The sequence below is a fragment of the Acanthaster planci genome, linkage group LG03 (genome assembly GCF_054643075.1).
Source record: "Acanthaster planci isolate LZ-2023a linkage group LG03, COTS_SCS, whole genome shotgun sequence".
Lineage (NCBI taxonomy): Eukaryota > Metazoa > Echinodermata > Asteroidea > Valvatida > Acanthasteridae > Acanthaster > Acanthaster planci.
In genome coordinates, this window is record NC_141779.1 from 6,759,636 (window position 1) to 6,785,190 (window position 25,555).

Below are 25,555 nucleotides of genomic sequence, written 5' to 3' on the forward strand. Positions count from 1 at the left end.
TACATGAGCTTATAATAATTAATAAGTTATAGTAAGCTGTTGCTGCTGCCAGTATAGTTGTAGTATTACTATGAGACACAAGTGTGGAAATGAGACAGAGATGAGAGGGCAATGAACTCATACCAATTAGAGGCAGTTAAACTCAAGCTGCAATCATCACTCATAATTAGTTCTTTGGCAATACCTCTCATAACTGGAAGGCTGCATTGGCACAGATACAGTCACATGTGCCAACAAAACTTTATGCATTATGTCAGATGCAACCACTATCTCCAATACAGATTTTATTCCTCTTCAAAAGAGCTTTTTTTCCATTTTCATTTTGCTCTTTTTAAGGGCATTTTGATGACCTTAACTTTTGCAAATGCAAATTTGCCTGTCTATAAGTAAAATTATGATGTCATTTCAGTATAAATAGTTGCCACTTTCCAGTCTTTATCTGGATCTCTGGGTTTTAACTGCTTCGGTGTACTGCCTGAGCAGCTATTGCTTTCGTTAAATTTGGGAGGGGGGGGCTTTTTTGCATTTTGTGAAAAAGGCTTCCTAATAATTCTTTTTTTTTTCTTCCTTTTTCTTCTGATCCAAACCCTGTTTGTTTTGTGCACGTTTTTTACCCTTGACTTTAGTGCTTTTGCAAATTTGGATGTTCATAAAACTGTTACCAATGAGGGACACTTATGCATAGATGTGTCTAGAAGAATGACGTCGTGATGACATCATCAAGTGATTTCTTACTGTTTTTCAATATTTATTTCCGCCCATTGACTTTGTACACATTTTCGAGGCATCGTTTTTGTTACTTTGCTATCTTCGACATCACAGTTACACCAAGGAAAGACCTCGAGGCAAAGATAATAATAAAATAATTATGTCATGATGACGTCATTAAGTGATTTCTTATTAAATGTTAAATATTTAAATATTACGTTAATGTTGTAAAAATCCATATAAAATCAACCGTGGCCTTCCGCAAAATTCTGTTTGCAGCAAGTGGCAAAGCATAATATGGTCTTCAATTCATCTCATGTTGGTCAAATCACGTGACCCTTCCTTCAGGTTGAAACTGGAAGTGGGCTGATTAATTAAAAGTGGTAATAGGTATGAAGTTGTTTTGAACAGTGTTATTCTCTTGGCGTATAGTATTCTTCAAATCATCTACTGATGACGTCACGTAATTGTCAAGCACCCTCTAGCGACAGGTTGAAAATTCTGAAAAATGAAGTTCTGAGTAGATGTCTGTGGAGAAGTTTGTCCAAATCGCCTGAAAACTGATGTAGATGATCATTTTCACCCAGTTAACACGTGTGAAATTTGGGGCCGATGACAGTGAGAAGACAGTAAGTTATAATAAAAAGTCCTTTTATTCTTCAAAAATTCGGTAAAAAAATGACCGTAACAGATTTAAGCGTGAATTGTTCATTAGATGATAGCTAAAACATTGAAGTCAACTGCATGAAGTGCATAAGTGGTATACTTCTTCACACATATGAAGTGCCAGTGAAAAAAAAAACGTACAATATTTGCAAACTCAAAAATCCCATTCGCCTACTGTGCATTGGTTACTGTGTGTGGACTTGCAATGTCTGCCTGTAACATAGGCAGCACACACTGCATGGGGCATGTACTCAGGAGTTGGAAAATTGCCAGGCACACAGTGCTGAGAGCAGATCGCATTGTATGGAACACCAAAAGGGAAAAATGTATGCAATCTCTAATCTGCACTCTTTTTGTGATAACAATAATGTTTTATGTTGTATTTTGTATGTACATGTCAGATTGGGTTAGAACCTTGCATATAGTTTAGAAGAGAAGGTGTATAAAAGCAGATTGACCTCATGTGATGACAATGTCATCAGCAGACGAGTCACGTGACATTTAAGGTGCATCCTTCAAAGTGCTATATCTCCTGAAGTTCATGTCCTATTGGGTTGAAACTTGGCAAGTATTTAGAAAGCAAAGTGTTATAGATGAAAATTCACCCTATGTGATGATGAAGTCATCATGTGACAAATCACGTGACATTAAAGGTGCACTCTACAAAGCACATTATCTTGTGAAGTACATGTGCTTTAGATGACTATTACCCGATATGATGATGACATCATCATTTGACAAGACACATTATATTAAAGGTCCACTTCTACAAGCACTATGTCTCGTGAAGTACATTTTCGATTGGGTTCAAACGTCGCAGATATCCTGAAAAAGAAGTGATTTACACGCATATTGCCCTCACGTGATGATAATGTCATCACGTGACATTAAGGATGCAGTTTTCAAAGAAGTATATCTCCTGAAGCATGTGTCTTTTTTGGTTAAAATCTTTATATTTAAGTGTATGAATATGAACATTCTCAAACATGTTGTGTTATGCCAACAAAGCACTTTTCTTCACAACCACAAAACAAGCCCTGTGTTCTGTTGTTAATACAGACACAGTTCCTCTATATTTTGGTTCCTTTTTAAAACTCTTTTCTTTGTCTTTGTGACAGGAGACTTCGATAGTTTTATTTATCTGATTGATTGCAAACTTGGTAGACCTTTAGATAATCATGTCAGGTTGGTTCTATAAGAAATTCATTGTAATGACATCATCCAGTGATTCATTTTTGAATTTTGAATATTTAATATTTTGCAGTAGGGTTTTAACACATTTTTCTACTGCACACTATTATCTAGCTTATGATTGAGAAGTCCTTAACTTCCACTGAGAATTACTACCAGAACGAAAGAAAAATCAGAATAAATGTTCCCTTTTTTTTGATCACAATTATACCCAAGAGTCAAAATATCAAGTGATATTTCATAAAAATCTGTCAGTTTAAATTTAAATTATGTGTCATTAACTTAAAGGAGCAGTTTTTCTGCATATCTATTTTTTGGCCTTTGACTTTGTACATGTTTTAGGCCACTGTTATGATAACTTCACAATGTATGATGGTTATCAAAGTAATAGTCAACAAAGACCCTGATAAGATCATTTTCCTTAATGTATGACCTCATGATGATGTCATCACCTATTTTTAAAATAGCGATTTTGGGTAATTCATTTTGACCCATAAGTTTTGTACATGTTTTTAAACAGCCAGTCTTTGTTACTCTGGTCAATGTGATTGGCGACAAGACCTTCTTCCAAAATTAATACGAACAAGTGGAACATTCTTTTTCATTTATGATCAAAAAAAGGTCCAAAAAAATATGCTTCCCTGTGTCAGTTTTTCGCCATTATGTTTGAATAATACTCTGGTGACCCCAAAACGTCATGGAAAGATACAGCTATAAAGCACAGTGTATCTTCACTACAAGTCTTGTTGTAGGGGCATGCTCAAAATGCAATGTTCTTGCACGGTTCTGCATTGATCATTCCATACACCAAGTTTAAGTGCATGATTTGTGGTGTTTTTGTCATAAAATAAATCATACCCCACCCCAGCCTTGTGCAGTTTGTAGTTTCAGACAGGAATCTTGTACACATCATCAACCCAACACAAACACAACATTTGACTTTGCATATTTCAAAATTGGCCCAGTTGGTTGTGGACAGAAATTGCCTCTTATAAATCTCGTGTTGATTTTCAAAAGATAAATTCATTGTATACTGGTTTCTGGGTGGACGATCTACCTCCAAACCCCAGATATCACAATATGTTAAACCTTTTCCCCAACTATTTAATGAAAAAGCATGTCCCATAGTTCTCATACATTGATTAAAACAAAAAATGTTAAAAGTATGGTCTCAAGAAGAATTCACGTCATGGACAAACTTGTCCAAAACTTACATAAATCGGGTTTGTAATTTTGGGATGACTGCAGCTTGATCCACACCCACTCACATGGTCTGGCATGGGAACCAGAAGTAGTACAACGTGATGTGTTATTTAGTCGACACTAATAGTCAGTGGTTGTGTATATGTATAATGCAGGCACTTGTAACCTGAAAAGAACATAATTAATTTTGGATTTTTGCCCTGCCCGACGTGTATTTACCACTGTATACTCAGTGTATGCCCCCAAAGACTTGTCAAAAAGCATTCTTGGGTGGGACGCCAACCCACGACCTCCTGCTTAGTAGTGCAGACGATTGCTGCATATACTGAGTATAAAGTGTTAAATGCACGTCGGGCAGGGCAAAATCTAAAATTAATTTACATCTCCCAGGCGCAAATCCATCCTTGAAAAAGAATGTAATTGCTGGCAGGAGGAAACCTCCCTTGTCCAATGCCCTTTTCATCTGTGTCTTATTAGATGCATTTGCAGGCTGGACAAATTGTGCCATGTTTGTGAATCTAGATAAAAGTGGCTAATTGTCTGGCATCTGCAGAGTGTGACTGTGCTAGTTGATTACATGACACATGAGAGGGGTGCACTCTGTCATCTCTCTCTCTGATATTTGTGATGTGGTTAGTTCAGCCTGAAACTATAGCATGTTTTTACAAAGGCATTGATGTTCTCCTCCATTTTCACAACCATGGGTTAAAAACCTATGTGGATGACATTTAAAGAGGCATATTGATTGGTAAAGTAAGTTTCAATAGAATATTGAGAGGAAATAGTTCTGAATCAGCAAGTTGGTAGACTTGAGTGTCAGTATTGTACTATTTAAAAAATGGATAGCAAAGGAAAGATAAAAAATGCACGGTGATCATACTGTACCTCCAATTGATTATTGATATAATGTACATGTATGCATGATCAACCCATGTGGATTAATGTAATGCTGTCTTTCCTGAAATGCAGATGAGGATCATGGACAACAAGTTGTTTTGTGTTGAACCTCGCTGTGGCAAGCTTAGACCAGGACAGTGTCAGACCATCACCTTCACTTACAAACATAGTTTCCCTGGTACAGACAGACTGCCCATGCTCTTCAAAATGACCAGAGGCAGAGAAATCCTGGTATGGAACTTCTAACCCACCCTTCTGCCTGCCACCCCCCTCTTCCAAAAAATAAATCTGATCACTTTTATTACATACTCTATTACAGGATAACATTTAAACTTGTTCAGTTTTATTCTTGTGCACAAAGATTAGGAAGGTTACATCCAATTATATCATGAAGAGGGTACTGCATTTTACTGCAACCATCTGGTGACAATGTCTAATACGCATGTACAATGCTCTGTTTTGTTTGAGTACCTAATAGCATGTTGAAATACATGTATAAGTTTTATTTGCCTGTTCTCTTTTCTCCACAAACTGTCGTAGCTTAATTTTGTGGGTGTGACAGTGGAGCCTGATCGCAAGTATGTACACTTTCCCAGCAACAAACATATGTTTGCTCCAGTTCCTATTGGTGTGGCAAGTCATCCAAAGCAGGTGTATGAGCTCTACAATGGTGGTGCTATTCCTGTAACTTATCAGCTTGATCTGACAACTTTAGAGTATACTTTGCAGGTAAGCCATAAGGAAACATCACTGTGTAGTTTACTGATCAGCTGTAGATTAAAGGTATCATAGGATTTCACATTTTTCAAGCAGTGAAACTTGTGTAAAATATCTGGTTTGTAATATGCTTCATTTCTAGGAAAACTTCAGTCATAAAGTCTTTGAGTGCCTGAATCCGTACGGTGAGATCTCAGCTGGGGAAACAGCTAATGTTGAGTGGATATTCTCACCCCTGGAAGCTAAGACGTACATGGTAGGTGCTGTACTTCTATTATGTATTACCTATCTGGGTGTGCCAATCTTATATACACACATGTAGTGTCGACCTGTGTACAACAGAGGTTTGCATCATGAAGGTTTTGCGAACCTTGTGCAGACTAATGTGAGATTCACACATGGCTTCCCCTTTCTGTAAACTGTTGTATAGGCATTTTGAGTTATATCAAAAAGGAAGAGGCACACTCAAGAAAACTAGCAAAACTCCAACTTAAAAGAGTGTTCACAGTAGTAGAAGAAAAATTTGTATTTCTGCCAAGTTTTCTAAGGGCTGGCGACCATTTAGACCTGGTTTGAAAAGGCCCCCCCAGTAAGCTCGCCCTGTTGCAAAAACCCCTTTCATACTGGTCCAGGTACCAGCCTGGGATGCTGGACTGGCTGTTGATCTCGAACTTCTCTATCTTGGGGTCTATTGTTTGCAAGTACTGGTACATGTCACCTTTTCCAGAAGAAACCTGCTTGTGGTTTTTAATCCTTCAGCGCTATACAATAGAACCCTTCGCCGGCAGAGATCAAAGCCCCTGCCATGCAATTAGGCACATTAGTCATCAACGTGTTTGATCTCCAAACGTATTACAGTCGAGTACTCTCGCCAGCACATGAAATCCATCACCACCTTTTATGATCGAGTTACAAGCATTGCACCACTTTGAGCACAATGTATCTTATTTTGTTTTCATTGACTTCTGCAAGGAACCTCTGCAGCATTTCTAGATCTTGCAGAAAAAAATCAACCATGAAAACTTAAGATCACAAGCGATACTATATTCAGTCATGTATCCCCCAGCCACAATCGCTTTTAAACTACATTGCAGTTCAATTGGCCACCCTTGAATTAATGGATATTGAGTTTTGTTTGATTTAATATGAATGTACATGTACAAGAAGCTGCTTTCAATCAAACTTTTTTTTTTCCTGGGACTTAATTATCGCCTCCATTAAAATAGATTATGTCCAGAGTTTCTTCGCGAGCTGATATTGCTGATTCATTTACACCTTAAAGAAATTTTTAAACAAACACTCAACAAAAACAAACTCAATACTAAATCATTTTAGAAATGTTTCACCTTTATTTCCAATCCAACGTTGAATACTCTACTGATCTGTTCTACCAAAAATAAACACAAATTATAATTTACAAAATGGATTATACTGCGAACCGTTTTTATTATTATTTAGTCTCTAAAATGTGATAGTTGACATTTCCAAAACGTGACAGTCCCTCTCCTTTGCTATCCGGAATCATTTTCAACAGATTTAAGGTTGCTAAATATAACTTGATGAATTACGTGCAGTTTAGAAATAACTGCAGTCATGCTGTTTTTATTGTTTTCAGTTTCACAATCTCTTTGAAATATTCTGACGTTTTTCAAATGGATAAATGGCGTTTTGGAAATAAAATCTTCACAACTGCATTCTCACTTCGATTGAGACGTTTTCCTTAAAACTCCTGTCAAATCTGTTTGCATTGCTCGTTGATTGCCTCAACAGTTTTTTATCTATGGTCAGTGTACCAGTCATGAAAGTCCGGAAACTGCAGTTTGGCCTGCTGGAAGATGCTATGTACGATCTCCCGATCAAAGGCTCGTATTTTAAACTTTTTGTTGATTTTGTCAGGGAGTTTCCAGTCACATTTTTGCGGGCCGGTTCCTCTTTCGGGATCTCCCTCCCCATAAAGTTGAGGCACAGCAAACAGCCTTGGTCTGCATTGGATGCTTCCCGCTTCCCTTTCTTGACCTCCTTGCAAATGACCTTGTACTCCGACACCGAACGAACCATATTTTTGTTGCCACCAAGAAGATATTCGTCTGGCGCCTTGCCTGGAACAAATCGAGGGTTGATGGTGCAGCTTGAAGTTGGTATTTCTTGGACTTGAGACTCTTGCACTGGAGGTGCAGGCTCAGGTTTACTGTCAACTGACGGGGTCTGAGGTTCATTGATAGTCGACGATGTGGTAGGAGTGTTTAGGGCACCGGCCACGGCTCCGTTGTCGATCCTTGCAGCTAGATGCTTCACTCCCTCACGGAAGCTCTCTTGTCAGTTCTCAAGGCGATCGAGCTGCACTTGGATCGATGTCACCTTTGCCTGAACGTCTCACAAAATTTTAAGCATGAGCAGTAGAATGTCGGCCTGTGATGGCAGCTGGGAACTTGGAGTTGAAGAGATAGCACAGACCACGGGCTGAGTACAGGACACAAGACGTTGGAGTTTGTTCTAAATGTTGGTGCAAAGTTTGGTTCTCAGACCGGTGAGCGGAACATCATCATCAGATTCATTGCTACAATCTTCGCCTGTCATGGAAAATAAGCATGAAAAATGAACTTGAGCTCTATATTCGTCTTCTAAGGGAAATAATGCTGACATCAATTTATTTGCTATATTTATGAGCTGTTGCCATTGAACATTTGTTGCACTTGTAAAAAGTGGCACCTTCAACTAAAAAAACGTACTACTTTGAAATAATGTAATTTACTTACCAAAACGTTTGGGAGGATGGGTATCCATCAATCTTTCTCCAGTGCAGGTGTTCATTTTGAACACGTATGTGGTTAATTTCATAGAATATTCTGGTCACAGGTTATAGTACGAGCAGTACATGTATTTGATGTGACAGTGAAGTGGGGAGGCAGCACATTCATGAGACCCTGTTTGCTTCACTGAGCAACATTGCAGCCACTGATTGATCAACAAGCTACACAAGCGACATTGCCCATAGCAACAACTATTCCGGCAATGTCATTTGCAGTCAAAATGGAGCTCACTCCACCACGCTGATCGTTCTCGCCAGGAGCCCCAATTTTCAGCCCAATTACAAGAGTCCTCTCCCCACCGCAGAAGCCAGTTGACTGTCCTGTATTTTTGCCTCCTAAACATGTGACCAGATTGTCCAGAAAAAGGCTTTTTGATGGTCCTGCCATCTCTGCTCAGAGTGCAATTCCCACAAAACATGGAAGAAAGCCGTTTCATGAAAAGTTCCCATCTCTTGTGCCAACAGTGGTCGACACACTTCAGGAACACGGTTTTGGTGCTCATCATGGACGATCAAAGACGTGGTCCTTGGTTGGGGTAACTGCATGTCAGTTGAAAACGGAAGTTGTCAAGAAAATCCCTGAGTTATGCATCAGTACCAGAAGTATCCAGTGCCTTCTCATCCCTCCTAATCGGCAACATACAGCAAGCCATCGATACCATGCCCTCGTTGATGCCAAGATCGGCGTAAAACGAAATGATGTGGGCCTTCATCATCATGCGTCACATTACTGTCATGCTACGGTAAATTGTGCCCTTGAAATGGCTGCATGTTTCAACGATGAAGTTTCCATGTGGTCTACGGATGACAAAAACAAGCTTCTGGTAGGAAGTGGCCCTTGTGTCGACAGCAGAATGAGTTTCAAAAGGTACTTCATGACCAATGATTCCGTGCACTATCCCGATCACAAGTTTGCAATAGGCTACAAAATCATACCAAGTGGTTACATGCAACTTCTCAATCAGCCATCTTCATCAACAAGTCAAAAGCAATCAAAATCGGTTAGCCCTACGAGATCTGGAACACATTTTGATGCCCCAGACTGCGAAGATCCCCTTCTGTGCCGTTCTCCACCAACATTAAGATATTGCGGTGACAGCCTAGGCCGTCTTCACTTCCGGTATCCAAGAACAGGGCCCCTGACTGTTTGCTTACAAGGAAACAAATTCTCTAGAGCATCAGTGTGCAATCACTATGCTGATCTCCTCCCTTTGCTGAGAAGTGAGATGTCAACCCACCATGGCTCAGACCTGTTACTTTAGCATGACGTAAATCTTAGGAGGATGGGGTTTATATATCTTCCACACATTTTTGGAGATGGGGTGATGGGATAAATTAAAGTGCATTGTGAAGAAGTTTCAGAATTTCCCAACAACTAAAATGTTTGCAATATTTACTACGAAGGGAAAGCAAGTTTAGAAAGCCATAATTATACCATTCTGATGTAAGATTCTGCATGAATGTGATCCACATTACCGATGTACATCTTTATCATGAACATCGCCCTAATATAGTGTATATGGTGCATCAAGTTTTCAAGTTTCCATGGCCAGGTAAGTCATCCCCCCACCCCACACCCACCCCAATTTCCAACACAAATTTACGCCACTGCACTGTAGATTGCACAGGAAGCTGCCAAAGCCAATTTGCTTAGTTTGTTAACATTTTTGGAGGCCCTCCCCCACTAATTCAGAGCCCTTGTTTGGTGGAGTTTGTTGTTCTTTGTGGCACACGAGGGCTTCCCACCTCCAGGTAAATAAGTTGATGGTCTAAAGGATTGGATGTAATGTGCAGACTTTGTAATTGGAGATTGTACAGGAAAATCATAGTAAAGAGGTTAGGTAAGGCCATTGAGCAAGTAAGGCAAATATGTATTTGGAAAACTATCCAGTCCACTGCCCTTAACCTTCCCAGATTACCAATACATTTGTATATTTCCCTAGGCCATTTCGCCATTCGCTAAATTCTCAATCAAGTGGTAGTGCACCCTCATCTGACGCAATACCTAGTGAAGCGGCCACCGTGTTCTTCCTCTTTTTCTTAGCGCCATTACAAATGGCCATGTTTTGTCCAACTCCCAGTTTTCAAGAGTTTTTGCACTCACTATACTATGTTCTATGCCAATTCTCAATCAACTTCTACTTCCCAATTAACTATTCTTGATCGTTATACAGTTTGTGGTAAGACTGTTCCATTTTTGAGACCTTTTCAGTGCCTTATGTTATTGTGAATGTATTGGTGTGTGTTGTCGCCATTTTGTGACCATGGTAAAGCTTGTGATGAGACTTTCTTCCGTGCCACTTCTATATGCATTGGTTATCATACTGTATTTATGGTTGTGTTCTTTGGCATCTCTTATTTATAACTGAATAAAGATTGTGATGGAATGTTCCTTTCTTGTCACTTTCCATTGTATTTAGTTATTGTACATGTTTAGGTCGAGAGGCACAACCCAGTGGCCCCAACTCTTCAAGCTCCAGTTTGGAATGGCAGTAGTAAGCATAGGCACCAAGTTTCTAACCGCCCTTATTGGCAGTACATAGGTCCTCTCCAAGCTAGAATTAATACTAGCCCACTCGCGCTCCTCAACAGGCCAACTGGAGCATAGTGAGTCACAACGCAGTACCAAGAAACTCCCCATGGTGCAGCGGAGCTACAATGACCTCGGGCATCGTACCATGATTGTTGCTGAGGCTGGGCGGTCTCACAGTATTGTCTCAGGCAAACCTGCTACCCTAGCCGGCTCACCATGCCTATTCACTGAGCCTTCACAGCCAGGAAATCAGCAGTGCCTACCTGCATCATCCATGGGCCCAGTCATCGCTCTCTGACCATTGACCAGACAGGGCAGTCTCACAGCACTTCTCCCTTTGAAATACCACGCCCGTTCGTGCTCACCATGGCCAGTTGTCAAATCTACGGCCAAGCGGTCAGCAGCATCTACACACTCCTGCCCTGCCGGGGCTTCTGCATCAGATATGGCTACTGGGGCCGGGCCTGCAATGGCTACGAATGCTTAATCTCCAGTCAGATCTACCAAGCCTCCTGAACTTTTTCGCCAACAGGGCTTTCAGTCTCCTTCCCTACCGGGGCTTTTGGCCTCCTTCCCTGATTAATCAGGCTACTCAACACACCGATGCTGTCATTAATCCTGGCGACACTCGCACACAACAGAACCCACCTGTGGATACATCTCCGACCAATCCGGCCTCTATGCACCCTTCCAGGTCAGAGTCCTCATCCAGGAAGAAACGCAAGTCAGACACCTGATCTTCCTCGGTTCATCCTTCCAAGAAAAAGGATAAGGACAATTCTCCTTCATTTAGAGAAGCGCTGCGCGTCATATCGGAAACCTTGTCCATGCTCATACAGTGCTACCCTTCTCACCATTCGGCCACTACGCACCCGAATCTGGATCAGTTCTTGCCCCCTCTGCCCTCTACGTACACGCAAGACCTTGGGGCAGAACAAGAGAATAAACCCATACCATCACAGCAGCATCAACCATCAGTTATCAAGAGTCAACAGGGCACCAATGCCCCATGTCCAGCTGAGACTATCATCAATCCAGATCTGTTGTCAGACAAGGACAAACCTCTCTCGATAGGCAGATTATCCCTGGCTGAGTCTCGCCTCCGTCGACTCCAGCAGGAGATGGTCCAAATTCTTGGGCTCCCTTTTCCAACAACACAACAGGGCACCCCGGATCATCCTTTGTTCTGGTAGGTGTGCCACTTGAATGACGGACACCTCAATTTCCATCTTCCCAGAGCTCCCGCTTGACTTGCATTGACACCATGGTCAGACTGGCTAAGGTGAAATGTTGGCATCCCTTCAGCACTCATTCTAGCAGTTACTTTCACTTTACCTACAAAACCTACCTCTCTTTGCCTGCTATTCGTGATGCAGAAAAGAACAAGATGGCAGCAGACAGACACAAGTCCTCCAAATTAGCCACCTTCTCCGTAAACATCAAGAATCAGATGGAGACATTTTGGGATGTGGATCATGCAGCCCGGACAGGCATGAAATGCATGTCTTTTCTGCTGTTCCTGTCTGAGTTCCTAGCCTGGGCATAGGTGGGGGGCTGAGACATCTCTCTTGACCTCGCTGCTCTGTCCTTTCGTAGCCTTGACGTGTCCCTACTGATTGTCCTTGAGCAATTTACCTACATTTCTTTTTGCGCTACGTCTGCCCACAGAGAAAATGTCATTGGGGCTCTAAGCATTCCATACGACTTCAGCAACTTCGTGCTGAAGAATCTTTCCATGTTGGGCAGAGATTTTTTCTTGGGCCTATTTGTGGATCTTCTGTAAACCGAAGCTAAAGTGAATTGACACAGCCAAGAAGATCTCTTTCCGCCAGCCACCAAAGACTCCACACAAGACCAGCCGTGATTTTAGGCTGGAACTGAGACAGCACAGACATCTGTCACCTTCCTTACAACCAAATTCCCGACCTTCAGACTGCTACTACCCAGTCTCCTTTCGCCCCTTCAGTGGCTTCACGCAATCTCAATGTGGCACCACCCGATGTCCCCCTCATCCCACGGGGGAGGGGGTGATGGAGACCCTGCGCAACATGATGCAGTTTCTCGTCATCTCAGCATGGGGATTCTTGATCGACTTGAAGGACGCCTACCTACATATTCCCATCCACAGTGATGATCACAAGTTCAGATATATAAGTTTTGTGCCCTTCCCTTCTGTCTCTCCCCCTCTCCGAGAGTATTCACCAGGATGGTAAAAACCATGGGAGCTCACCTCAGTAGTTCCAACATCAACATTTTCCCATACCTTGATGATTGGCTAATCGTTGGCCCGCTCCAACAATGAGACTATCGCTGCCACCGAAGCCATGTACAACCTTGCATCTCATCTGGGGTTCTTGATCAATCATGACAAATCCAGACCCACCTCACCCCAGAAATTGACCTACCTCAGTGCAACCCTCGATCTCCACAACATTCTTACTACGCCTATGCCTATGGAACATTGTGTAGACAACTTAGTGGAGTACGTCACCATGTTTCAACAATAGGTGAATACGAGAGCATGGCTCCACCTTCTGGCCTTGGGCGTGGTGGTCAGTGAGAGACAACCTGACTGTTGGCCTCCCCTTTACAACCCTGAGACACAACGTGGTGTTCAAAACAGTCGCCTCAAACATGGGCTGGGGGTCCTGTCTTCACCAGCAACAAGCTTCCGGCCTCCTTCAGGGCTCCCACATCAATGTTTTGGGACTACAGGCAATCCTCTAAGCCCGCCTACACTTCCCCTCATTCATAGAAGGCAGACAGTCCTGGTGGTCAGACAACACCACAGCAGTCGTATACATCAACCATCAGAGAGGCACATGCTCCCCTTGCCTGTGCCTCCTACCCTGGCACCTTCTTCACTGGACCATAGAACGCTCCGTAGGTCTCTGCACTGAACACATTCCTGGAGCAGAGAACAACCTAGTGGATGCTCTTTCTCAAAGCATGGTGCATCCTATTGAGTGGACACTTTAACTGGAGGTAGTCGGGACACTATTCTTCATGATTGATAGGCCTCACGTGGATCTCTTTGTGTCCCACCTGAATGCCCAACTCCTGACCTTCTGCACTCAATCCCCAAGTATGAGCGACCAACACCTTATACATCTCCTGGGAAGGGCTTCTAGCATACACGTTCCCTCCGTTGTTGTGCATTCCAAGGGTACTCTCCAAGATAGAATAGGACAACTGCTGCATCCTCCTCATCGCCCTGTTAGGGCCAAAGCGACTTCGACCATCCCCAACAACTCAACGATCCATCACCTTCTCAGGGTGTTAATGTTCATAGAATGCCCTCCGTCTAAGAATCTCATCCTGTCCTGGAACGTAGGGGATGTTCTGCGAGTCTTGGCTGGCCCTGCGTTTAAACCCACATGATGGGTCTCTCTTTCACTCAAATATCAAGCTTAATATTAAGTATCACTTTAAGTATAACTGAGGGACTGTGAAATCAAAGCTTTCTTCATATATGATGGCCACATTAGATGGGAGCCACTCTGGGTATGATTTGTTCCAGCAGTAGGGATTCTCACAAAAAATCAGACACTTTCTTTCAGTCCTCGGACATTTTTGTTCCTGAAATCCAGTCACACTCAGCCACACCCACACAGTTCACACTCAGCTTCCTCAGGTGCCCCGTCTGCACCCAGAAATGGTACATAGAAAGAACGAAGGTTATCAGGGGATCTGCCTCTCAACTATTCATCACCACTACACAACCTCACCATCCGGCCTCCAGGGATACGGTTACCAGGTGGGTTGTCTACATTATTAAGTTTGCTAACGGAGCTTGGCCTACCAGCCCAGATGAGCGATACAAACATCATAATTGTGACCACAAGGTCCAAGCTGCGTCCTCCTTCCGGGCTTATTTTAGGTGGATTCAAGTCACCGACATTTGTAAATCAGCACGTTTGAAATCCCCATCAACATTCACCTCTCGTTATCTCAGTGATGTGTTGCAGGGGGAACCACTCTCATTGACTGGTCCTCTTTAGGACAGCATTGCAGTAACTCTGATGCCGGCCATCCCATACCCCTGCAAGCAACTATCACCATACTCAAGCAACCTCCTAAGGTGAGTCAAGGGTTTACTCCTGTTTTTAAGTTGACAGTCCTTTTATTCTCACAATATCTTTGGATTATCACTTACATACTTTATGGTAGTGCGACGTCGCCTACCCACCTCAGGTGTGGTACAATTCTGCAAGTGTAGTGGTAATCTGGATAGGTTGAAGGATGTAGACTCTCCCCAACCTAGAGTTGGCCGAGTCTACTGAACAATACCTACCCAATTTACTACTCTCCCACCCTTCCTCCCCACTTTGCCCTAATGCTTATGCACTTCGAAAAAGAGTAGAACATGGTGGCCATCAACTAGGCATTGTGGGAAATGAGGGTGCACTACTAGTTGATCGAGAACTTTGCGGCTGGCATAATAGCCGAGGGAAATATGCAAATGTATTGGTACTCTGGGTAGGTATTCTTTAGGAGACTCGGCCCGCTCTAGGTGGGGGGAGGGGGAGATTGTTGCCCAGGAAAGAATTACTGCATCATCTGACAAATATCTCATCCCCAGGTTGATGTACCTATCCATATCATCGGTGGTGACACAGCTCTGATCACTTTTACTGGAGTTGGTTATGATAAGAGAATCATGGGAAAATCTATGCCCATGACAGCTGGAATGGAGTTAAATGATGTACCACCCATGCAGGCCATCCCCATGCCAGGCCAGCTAGTGTACCTGAGTCTGGAACGAGTTGCATTTGGGAATGTACCATTGTTCTGTCAGTCCCACCGTGTCATTGAGATGGTCAATCGTTCACCAAGTCACAGGTATGTAGTGATGTGTGTAGTGTATTCAGTAATAAAGACTCCTCAGGAAATACGATGAAACTAGAGTGTGTCTGTAGTGTGAAAAAATGGCACGCTAAGGCAGCAACGTGAAATTGACTGACTGTTCCGCCCCACGTCTAAAACTCAGGATCCTGAGGACTAAGTTAACAAAAGAGCCCCTGGCAATAACAATAAATTAATACACCCGAGATTCCGCGGGGGCGCCGGCCAGCCTCAGTGGCAGGAAGGTTAATTTAAATATGAATAGTCCACTGAAGTCGGTGTGTGGAGTCGGTCCAAGGGGTGAACGAACTAAAAACCGTGGCTGCTTAGTTCCTGTCTGAACAATGGGGAAATGATTTGGGGGCTTGTTCTGAACCTTGTGTTTTTTTGCTTTACAGCTTTTAAATCTTTAGGCAGAAAGTGCAGTAAGCAAGTTATTTTTATGTATTATGATTTTGTGAAAGCATGCTTCAACTCAATTGTCTGCTTCTACTAATTTGAAATAAACCAGAGCGAAAATAAAATAATTCTGAATAGCCTATTTGAGTTTGCAACGTACACTAGTCAATGATTACAGTGGAACTACACAAGGGTGACTGCCCAGAAGACGGCAACCAGGGTGGTGGTACTATAGCTAAATATTGAAAACAGTCACAGGTCTACAGATTTATCATCGTAAACCATCGAGATAGATGGAATAGTTTGTCGCTAAAATCTTTTAATTGTGATTTTGAGTCGCCCGTCTTTCTGTGTGCAGGCGGTTCATATTCATGAGCCGTCCCCTCAGCTCATGTTTATTTACAGCCCCCTTTGTCTGGATGACACTTACTATGATCGGTCCAGCCCTGGTTCAGCTCATTAAACTCTGCCATGCTTGAGTGCACGCTCCCATGCAGGACGCGTGTTCTCGCCCTCCTTGACAATGCCCAACTGATTGGGAAGAACGTGGGCAAGACACAGAATAACACTAAGTCAATTTCACGTTGCCGCCTAAGGGAAGCTTGCAAAATAACTACAAAAATTCTAACTAAAACAACGATCTTTGAGGGAAAGGTCACAGGAAACTGAATTCATAGGGACGCAGACACCAGTATTTGACTTTGACCACTTGCTGCCGGGTTCAATTAAAATGGCCATGCACAAATACAGGTGTTTTTCAAGATTTTCCATTTTCAAAATTCTTTAGAAATTCATTACTTAATTTACTGGACGTGTACACCCCAAATGAATGACTGTCTGGTGGTTACTTTAATCTGACAGGCAACATCTGTTGACTCCTGTGTAGTTCAGCCAGGCCTGCGACTTTGTAAAGAGAGCCCAGATTGTGTGGTGTTATATAACTTTATTTTGTTCACGAACCTGGCTCAGTGTGCTGCTGACCTCTTTTCAATATGGGCCAGATTAGCATGCAGTGGTGCCGTGTGGCTCATCGCTGCAGAGGTGGAGTTCTTTTGTCCCCGGTGGTAATCAGCTCACTCTAAATGCCCCATACTGTGGTATACTGTTTCAAAACAAGGCTGGATTATCTCCACTTTTGAGAGTGGGAAAATGTCAGTAATGCCCACAGCCTGGTCTTTTGTTCCGAGTACGGTCTTTTGTTACAAGGCCCTGTTCCCTTTGTCCAAGTTTGGAGACGCCAGCCACACATATAAAGCATAAGTGTCCGTATCCGGAATTCCTGGCAGGGAGTGGTTAAGGTACCCAATTCCAGGTCCCCTGGTGCGAAGTGGTTAAAAAAGGACACAAAGAATTTTTAAGTACCCCCCGAGAAATGGAAAAACCAAAATGGCTAAAAGACTGCAAAGACTTAATACCAAAAGACTAAAACTTTAAAAGGACTAAAAATCAACACAATGTGTCAATATACATCTAGTGAGGAGACTTTGAAGCAAAAAAAAAGGTAAAGAAAACAGCAAAAGATATCTAGTACATGAAGTAAAGGAAGTTGGAGCAGAATTAACTAGGGATTAAGGCATTATACAGACAAAATTGTGCAAAATCCAAAAGCAAATTTATAAGGCTCCAAAGCTCCAAACAGCAATACGACTTCAAGACTTGTCAGAGAAAGTTAATGGAAATCAACAACCATCAGGAAAAGGTTGCCAAAACTGTTTTAACTAAATGATAAAACAGACACAAAATAACTATACAGAAATAAGAACGGTGAGAAACTCACCACTGACTCTTTAGAAGCAGACAGAAGCCTGACTCAGGCAGAAAAGTACACTCAAGTCAGGAGCCAGAAGAACAAATACAAGAACAATGTCTCTGCTAGTCTGCTCTCCAAAGTAAATGTGGTCAGAGCACAGGGCAAGTTATATGGGTTGAAGCAAGGGCCAAAGTAAATAAACAGGGAAACACAGAAAAATACAAGGAAACTGGTAATCTAAATCTATTTTCTAGCTCTGCCACATGTTCACCAGAATCATTCAACTTGCCCCACATAAACTGACACTGACAAGCTAATATTTTTTTTCTACCTTAGCTTTTGATTGCAGGTGTAGGAGTGTTCATGTAGCTGCCTTGAGTAATTTGAGACAAGTTTTAGTTTATAATAATAAATGCTACAGACAAACGCCAACCTTCATGTATTCGGTTCAGTCATTTTTCATGTCTTTGCTTTTTCTAGTAATTACGTGAACCTCAAGTTCCATAAACATGAGTCTTTGTTCTGTATGGTCCAATTTCTGCAACATGCACACTAAACTCTTTTATCTAAAGCCAAATTAAGTCTCTATTTACTTCAACCATTAGAGACATTTCAATCATTCTGAAGCAAAAATAAGTACTTCAGGGTTTTTAAACATGTCTGTATTTCTATAATCTATTTATTTGTATCACCTTTTATCTTCAAGCAAACTTGAATTCTTATTTCTGATTGGTCAATCCATGGCAACAAGCAGTGTGATATATAACTGTGTTGGATGGCTCATATCAAACCTCGCAAAATGTGCTATGCTAATGCAACGCATTGCACTATTTTTACACTAAAAGCAAATGCACATCTGCAAAATTTACAGTGAATTCAAAGGTGGTGCATTTGTGCATATGCGTGTAGGCCTCTATAACACCTTTACTGTGCATCAAATTGATTTGAAGATGAATTTGCTATCACATGCACACTCCTGTAACATGGAACAATGTATTGTGCCCCATACTACTCGGCCTTCTTCCTTATGGTTTGTAATTGTGTAGTCCACGGCGCTCTACCTACCCAAACAGTCATTATATATGCAAATTTTGCATGTGCATATAGCTATTTAATGAAAAGACTTGATCATCCATGGTGCCCCTTGACCTCCCACTATGCACTGCCGTCATACCACCATGTTCGTCCTTCTTTTCTCGGCATGTTCTTGTCAGACACGCAGCCTAAATGGGGAGATTTGTGATTCATGGCGGTACCAATGCCCAGGATGCAGGCAGTGTTGTACCCGCATTGCCTGGCACTGTCTCTACAAGGGGGTCTTCCCAGAGCTGGCAGGGGGACCAAGAGGGTAGAATTAGTCTTCTCAGAAGGTAGCGGGAAGACAGGGTGTACAGAATTCAGAGACCCCAACCGCACAAATGGCCGGCGGGCTCCGTGGCCCGGTACTGCCTCTATAAGGGTCATCTAGAAAACAATGGGGATGTGGCCCAAGAAGGATCAGCATCACTGTCATGAAAGGATATCGAAACTGAAAGGGGAAAATCGCCCACAAAGTCGATGTCATCTTTAGGCGACCCGGTCTGTTGTTCAGGCTGAAGCACAGCCATGTCAGAGTGGGATTCATGGATGCTCCCGTATGTAGCAGAATGTTCTGTAAGGGGAACACCAGTTTGACTTAAACCTCAGAGAGTTCCAAGTAGTCGCGATTGCCGCGCATGGTCCCACTCAGTTTCCTTACATACACAAGGTTCATGGTTCAAGGTACGTGTGTTTACGTCAATGTTGCATTCGAGCAAGCTATTCGTGTTAACTGAGTAGTCTCCTGAGCACACGAACGGCAGGTGGGTGGGGTGAGGGTCAGCGAGAGTATACTCCCTGCCGACACACAGGATAGGAGTATTCTCCTGACCCGAGAGTAATGCGCGTGCATCCACACACGGATACCAAGTAGACGCGCGAATGCAGCCTACTGTGCAATATGCATTTCTCCGTGGTACAGTCCACTCCCGTTATTACAAGCTCGATCATATTGATAACCCGGATGCAATGAGCATATTCTCCCAATCCCGAACAGTTTGTGTTCATTGCTATGGAGAAATATTTGGTTATTACGTGCACTAATATTGCGAGACTCCACCTACAACGACGATTTGTGGGGACCCCATGCCAGTAAAAGTATTGTGGTCAACCCATTTACTGTGACTTTTTTCCCAACCGTATTATCTGCAGCTGTCAATGATAAATCTTTTGTCCCGATTTGGGCATCATACGTTTTCCCTGTCTGTCAATGCCTTATCAATGCACCTTTGTAAGAACTTCAATATAATGTTGTTTCATCTCGCCGATCTTTAATTTAATGACATTACGCCCCCGGACATACTGGTAATAGTTGCACCCTCTTTTGACTGGTTTTAGCCAATTCATGATGAAAGCAAAGCATACACTAAGGACGTGTGAGGTACTTACCGGCACGGACTTGAATGTTTCTTCTCACCTGGCTATTCTTCTCGGCTTCTTCTGATCCAGGTTGTCAAATATTTGACTTTTAAATTCACTTTATTTATATCATTTTATTCATTAACATAAGATAAAATTCAGCATCAATAAGAGACACATAACATCGTCTTTTCATTTGTTCGGCGTGCGGTATCGGTGTACCTGTACATTATTCCAACAGACGTGTACATGGCTATAAACTTGTGCAAAATGAGTGTGAAAAATTGCGCTCCGATTTTAACGACGCTCCGGCTATAAAGACAGAATTGTGAAAGTCCGCCGGCCCTCGTAATAACGGGAGTCGACTGTACATGTACGTGCACTTGTGCTGTAGAAGGAGAGTGTACCAGTTGCACAAAACAATCGCCATTGGACTGGTGCCTGAGGGTGTGCGCGGGTACGGCCCGTCTGGATCTGCATGGGTGGAAAATTGTTTCGTACACATAGTTTTAGAGAAACTGTTTAGTGTTTTATTGTAAACAAAAAATAGATAAAGTATAGCCTAGTCGCCTGGAGTATTTTAAGGATTATTCTGCTAACTTTAGTCGTAATCGGTTCTTTTTTGCCTAATAGATTAGTACACTGCCTTCGCTATGCCACTGTTAGTAAGCGACAACTTTGCAAAATGAGTACACGTGGAAAGTAAATACATAATAAAGTCAAAAGATCTGTAAATTTTTTTGCCTGAAGTGCTGTCGTTTTTTTAAAAAAACAAATTTTTGCAGAGTTTTGCCCATTTTTCAAAAACCGTTCATCCGGACGATTTTTGGAAAATGCAATCCGTTGAAATCTCACAACCATTTGAGCAGGTCCGCACTTGACTGATTTAAAAAAGGTGAATCGTGCTTGTTCATTGGAAGAGCTACCGATATGTTTTTATTCCTCCATGCAATATATGAGCAAGTAACATTAAAAACATCCGTGAACTCGCTTTTGGCGGCACAACTCAAACACGTTGTAAACTGTCAAAATTCATCTAGAGTTGTAATTGGTGACCTCAAGAATTTCAGTTCATTTTAAGAGATTATTTCAGACTGGAAAAGTGCTAGCACTGGCAAAACAGTATACTGTCTTATAATCACCCCTTCAGAGATAATGTTATAACCCAAACCACTAAACACATCCACTTGTTTTTGAGGTCCGCTGCGATGGCCGTGTTTAACTTGCCATTTCCAGATATTTATTCTCCTGTTTATGCAGATGATCTCTATGTCAATAATACACGAGTATTTGCCTCATTTTTTTATTGGATTGGTTTTTTTTTACGTGCAACGACAACGTTTGGACAGTGACTATGCAACGAGGCAGAGTGCCTTTTTATGTGCAGTAAAGAAACTGCACAATGACTGTACAACGTGCACGCTTGTTGAGGTGCCATGACTCACAATTTGGTCGCTGTGCAGCTGCATGATCAAGTGTTGTTCATATTTCGAATCCACGTCACATCATTATATTTTCAAAAGAAGAGAGTTTAACTTCAAAATAAATTTGTCGAGTTCGATCCTCGAACTGAATAAATGGGGTTCAAATTTCTGTCGGAGAACTGCAAATCCTGATCTCCACTGCCTTACAGGTGATTCTGTTACAACATCCTGTGGTCCGATGGTCCGTGGATTTTTGCTAGAAAATTTACTTGAGCTGCTCCTTGAACACCAAAAACGATCATCATTTTTTGGATTTTTTTCAAAGCAGTTAAATCAAAATGTGAAATAAATCAATGGATTGGTACAAACAGTAAAAAAATCACCCAAAAACCCAAATTCGCTAATTTCTAAATATTACTACAAATGCAAATCTGACACACCCCCTTAAAACTCCCCCTCTGCATTTTTCTCATTTCAAGCGTCAGGTGGACTAAATTGCCGAACAAGTTACAAGTCGGCAAATGTTTTGAACGTTTAGTTCTCAAGTTTATGAAATCTGTTTTGCCCTATTCTATGGACCCACAACAGTTTGCTTACCAGTGTAATAGGTTATGTGATAATGCCGTGTCACTTACACTTCACCATGTTTTTCGTCATCTTGATATTAGTAAACCGTCCTATGTTCGATCATTATTTATTGATTTTAGTTCTGCTTTTAACAACATTCTACCTCATAAGTTGTTCAGTAAATTAGTAAATTTGAATATTTTGGTTCATGCCCTGTGCCACTAGATATTTGACTTTTTGACAGCTAGGCCTCAGCGAGTAAGAATTGGTAATCATTTTTCTGTAACAAGATTATTGAATACCGGAGCCCCACAGGGTTGTGTCTTGAGTCCATTGTTATATTCACTGATGACGTATGATTGCGTTTCAATTGGTAATAATATAGTAACTAAGTTTGCTGATGACACGATTATAGTGGGCCTGATTCAATGCAGTGACGAAAGTGAATATCGCCGTCAGGTTGAGGAGTTCGTGGGATGGTGCTCAGAGAACAACCACGAGTTGAATGTTGTTAAAACCCAGGAGATGTTTATTTTCATCGGAACAAAACTTTGATTTTTCCTGTGTTGACTCTTTAGAAGTCGAAAGAGTCAATATTTTTAAGTTCCTGGGCATTCACCTCGCGAGCGACCTGACATGGTCAGCACAAGTTAACCACTACATGAAAAAGGCCCAGCAGTGGCTCTTCTTCCTACATCGGATGAAGAGCTTTGGCTTTGGACAGCGTGTGCTGGTTAATTTTTATCGGTCGGTGGTGGAGAGCGTTCTTACGCACTCCGTCACGGTCTGGTATGGTGGAACCACTCTTACAGCGGGTTGTGAAGATGGCGTCCAGGATTGTTGGTCAGCTGCTGCCGTCAGTGGATGAAATCTATGTGACGAGGCTACAAAAGAGGGCCGTGGCAATTGCAATGAACAAGTCGTGCCGAGGCAATGCTCTGTTCCAATTGCTCCCCTCCTCCCCTACCTACCCAAACAGTCCTCTCCCACCTGTCCTCCTCACGTGGCTACGACATTCCTAGTCGCTTTTGAAAAGAAGAACGAACATGTCAGCGTGTGCGTAGTGTTAGGTCAAGAGGCACCATGGATGATCAAGTCTTTTCAGCGAATAGCTGTACGTGCATTGTAAATTTGCTAAAGTACCGACTGTTTGGGTAGGTATTCTCTAGTAGACTCGACCCACACTACTGTGCGTATGTATGCCCAGTATGCAAAGCTCTGTCCAGCAGCAGGCCCACATTGAAACTGCAGCAGCATCATTATTATTATTGGTAAAGACAGAAACATTGCAGCTAAAGGCAGAATTGCGTTTCATGTACATGATCATAAAAAAAATTTTAAATCAAATTCAAATTATATTATAATTCATTTATAGATGAAATAAACATTTACACAACGAACCCTGCCAGCACAACTAGGTCAAAAAGGGCCTGAACATACGAACAAGGTAATGAAGTTAAAAAAGGAAGACCATACTATATGGTAATAAACTACTTAAAATCGAACAAGACATAGCAAAAAAAAAAAATGAAAACAACAGTTTTTTCTTGACTCTGCAAATGTTCAAAGTTTTCAAAACTTCCCACACCTTACTTAGTAGTCTGCATGATTTATTACGAGGGCTTGGTCAAAGTTCAAGGATCTCCAAACGCGACAAATTTCACTGGTGGTTTACTTGTCGGTTTGGCAAATGTCCTGGGTGTGGTTACAGCTATCTTTAGTTGGTCCCCAGTCAAAGGGATGTTGTGATGGTCGAACAGAGTTAGTCTGCTGGGTACCAGGGAGATTGCCAACAATGCACAACGCTAACACGGCGTTCTGCAGGGTGTAAATGATGAATAGAATGTATATGTAGTATGCACTAATCCTCACACAAAACCGCAAGTTAAAGGGGTTAAGATTATGCTGAACGTCTTATGAATATCACTATATAATTAGATGACTGACAAATAGGGTACATGTATAAAAGCATAAAATGAAATCCATATACATGTACTTATATAACCAAAAGGTATGGCCATCATAAAGTGTATCAAATATTTTATCGATTAATTTCACATAATAAAATTATGAAGGAATAAATATAGATGAGAACTGAATGATTTCATACCAGCATTAGAGACTTAATATATTCATGGCAGCCATTCCTTTTCTGTTTTGATCAAACGGAAATTCACAGAATACCTATTTGTGTTATTACTTATAGGTTCATGTTAATAAAGTAGATGTGCTGGCTGATCAGCAGCAGAAAAAGAAAGGTTGTCAAGAAATTGTTTCAGTTTTAAAATCTAAAAACTGTAATTACATGAAAACACGTCCAGACCAAGTGTGTGTAAATTTGATCACAACTGTATGTACCTACATGGATAAAATGGGTAAGGTTCAAGGATGGAATGACCTTGACAGGATGTTCCAGAATTGATTTGTCTTAGTTGATGAAGATATTGTGACTTGTTATCCCTTAGTTTGTCGTTTGAGTGGTATGTGACTTCAGAGACACATCGTCAGATCATAGACATTCAACCTGTCACTGGAGAATTGCAGCCTGCACAATGCTGTACATGTAAAGTAACATTTATTGCCATCGGAGAGCCATCATTCTATGACCTGGATATCGTGTGTGAGGTAATGTTACTTTGTTTGGGTTTCAAAGCACATTTAGTTATTTTCTAATCAAATGGAGAGAAATTGACACTTAACCAGATCTTGCACAATTCTTAAATTATAAATCAATCATTAACAGATAGATTTAGAAATTTTAACTATTACACAAGCTGCCAACAATGTCCTCTTTTGGTGGTTATTGGGAAAAGCCTTTAGTTTACTTTCTTTTTGTTGAAGTTGAGAGATTTTATCCTCAACTTCAACTTACCCCCTGTATGAGGAATTTGTTTCAAAACTCACAATAAGCACCATTTCGTTACCTTGTGATCTCACCTTCTTCTGGCTGCCCAATTCATTTTTGAAAGGTATGCAAAATATGACATAATAAACAAGCGAATTTGAAGTCTATTAGGCACACATGGACCTGGTATACTGCTTTAACTTGTCTACTTTCATAATTGTGGAAAGTCTTCACATTTTAATATATCATTTTTAAAAAGAACTCTTCACATACTTCTCATTACTGCATATATCAGCAGTGTAAGGTAGGCAGAGCATGCAAACTGTGAAAGTTTGCAAACTTGTTTCTTTTTTTGATGTCTCACTGTATATTTCAATGTTTGTGGAAGAAGCGACATGGGACATTGCATTCTGACATCCCATGGATACACAGCATTGGCATAAATGTGACTGAAGATTTTAAAAGTTAAGAGTCTGATACTTTAGCAGTGTCACTCAGAATGCATGGACGATTTAATTCCAACAGAAGAGTAATCAAATCAGTAACCTTGCTTCAAACACATGTT

General features: G+C 41.6%; 1 protein-coding gene across 4 annotated transcripts in view; it reads left to right on the forward strand.

Annotated features, from left to right (window-relative positions):
- The window catches only part of cfap65 (cilia and flagella associated protein 65), a 340,657-nt gene that overhangs the window by 266,644 nt on the left and 48,458 nt on the right, over positions 1-25,555 (forward strand). For all 4 annotated transcript variants that reach the window (XM_022246076.2, XM_022246058.2, XM_022246112.2 and 1 more), the window contains exons 25-29: positions 4,738-4,896; positions 5,206-5,394; positions 5,525-5,638; positions 15,307-15,566; positions 24,611-24,770. In XM_022246076.2, the coding sequence (XP_022101768.2) occupies positions 4,738-4,896; positions 5,206-5,394; positions 5,525-5,638; positions 15,307-15,566; positions 24,611-24,770 (882 nt within the window). The remainder of the gene's footprint in view (positions 1-4,737; positions 4,897-5,205; positions 5,395-5,524; positions 5,639-15,306; positions 15,567-24,610; positions 24,771-25,555) is intronic.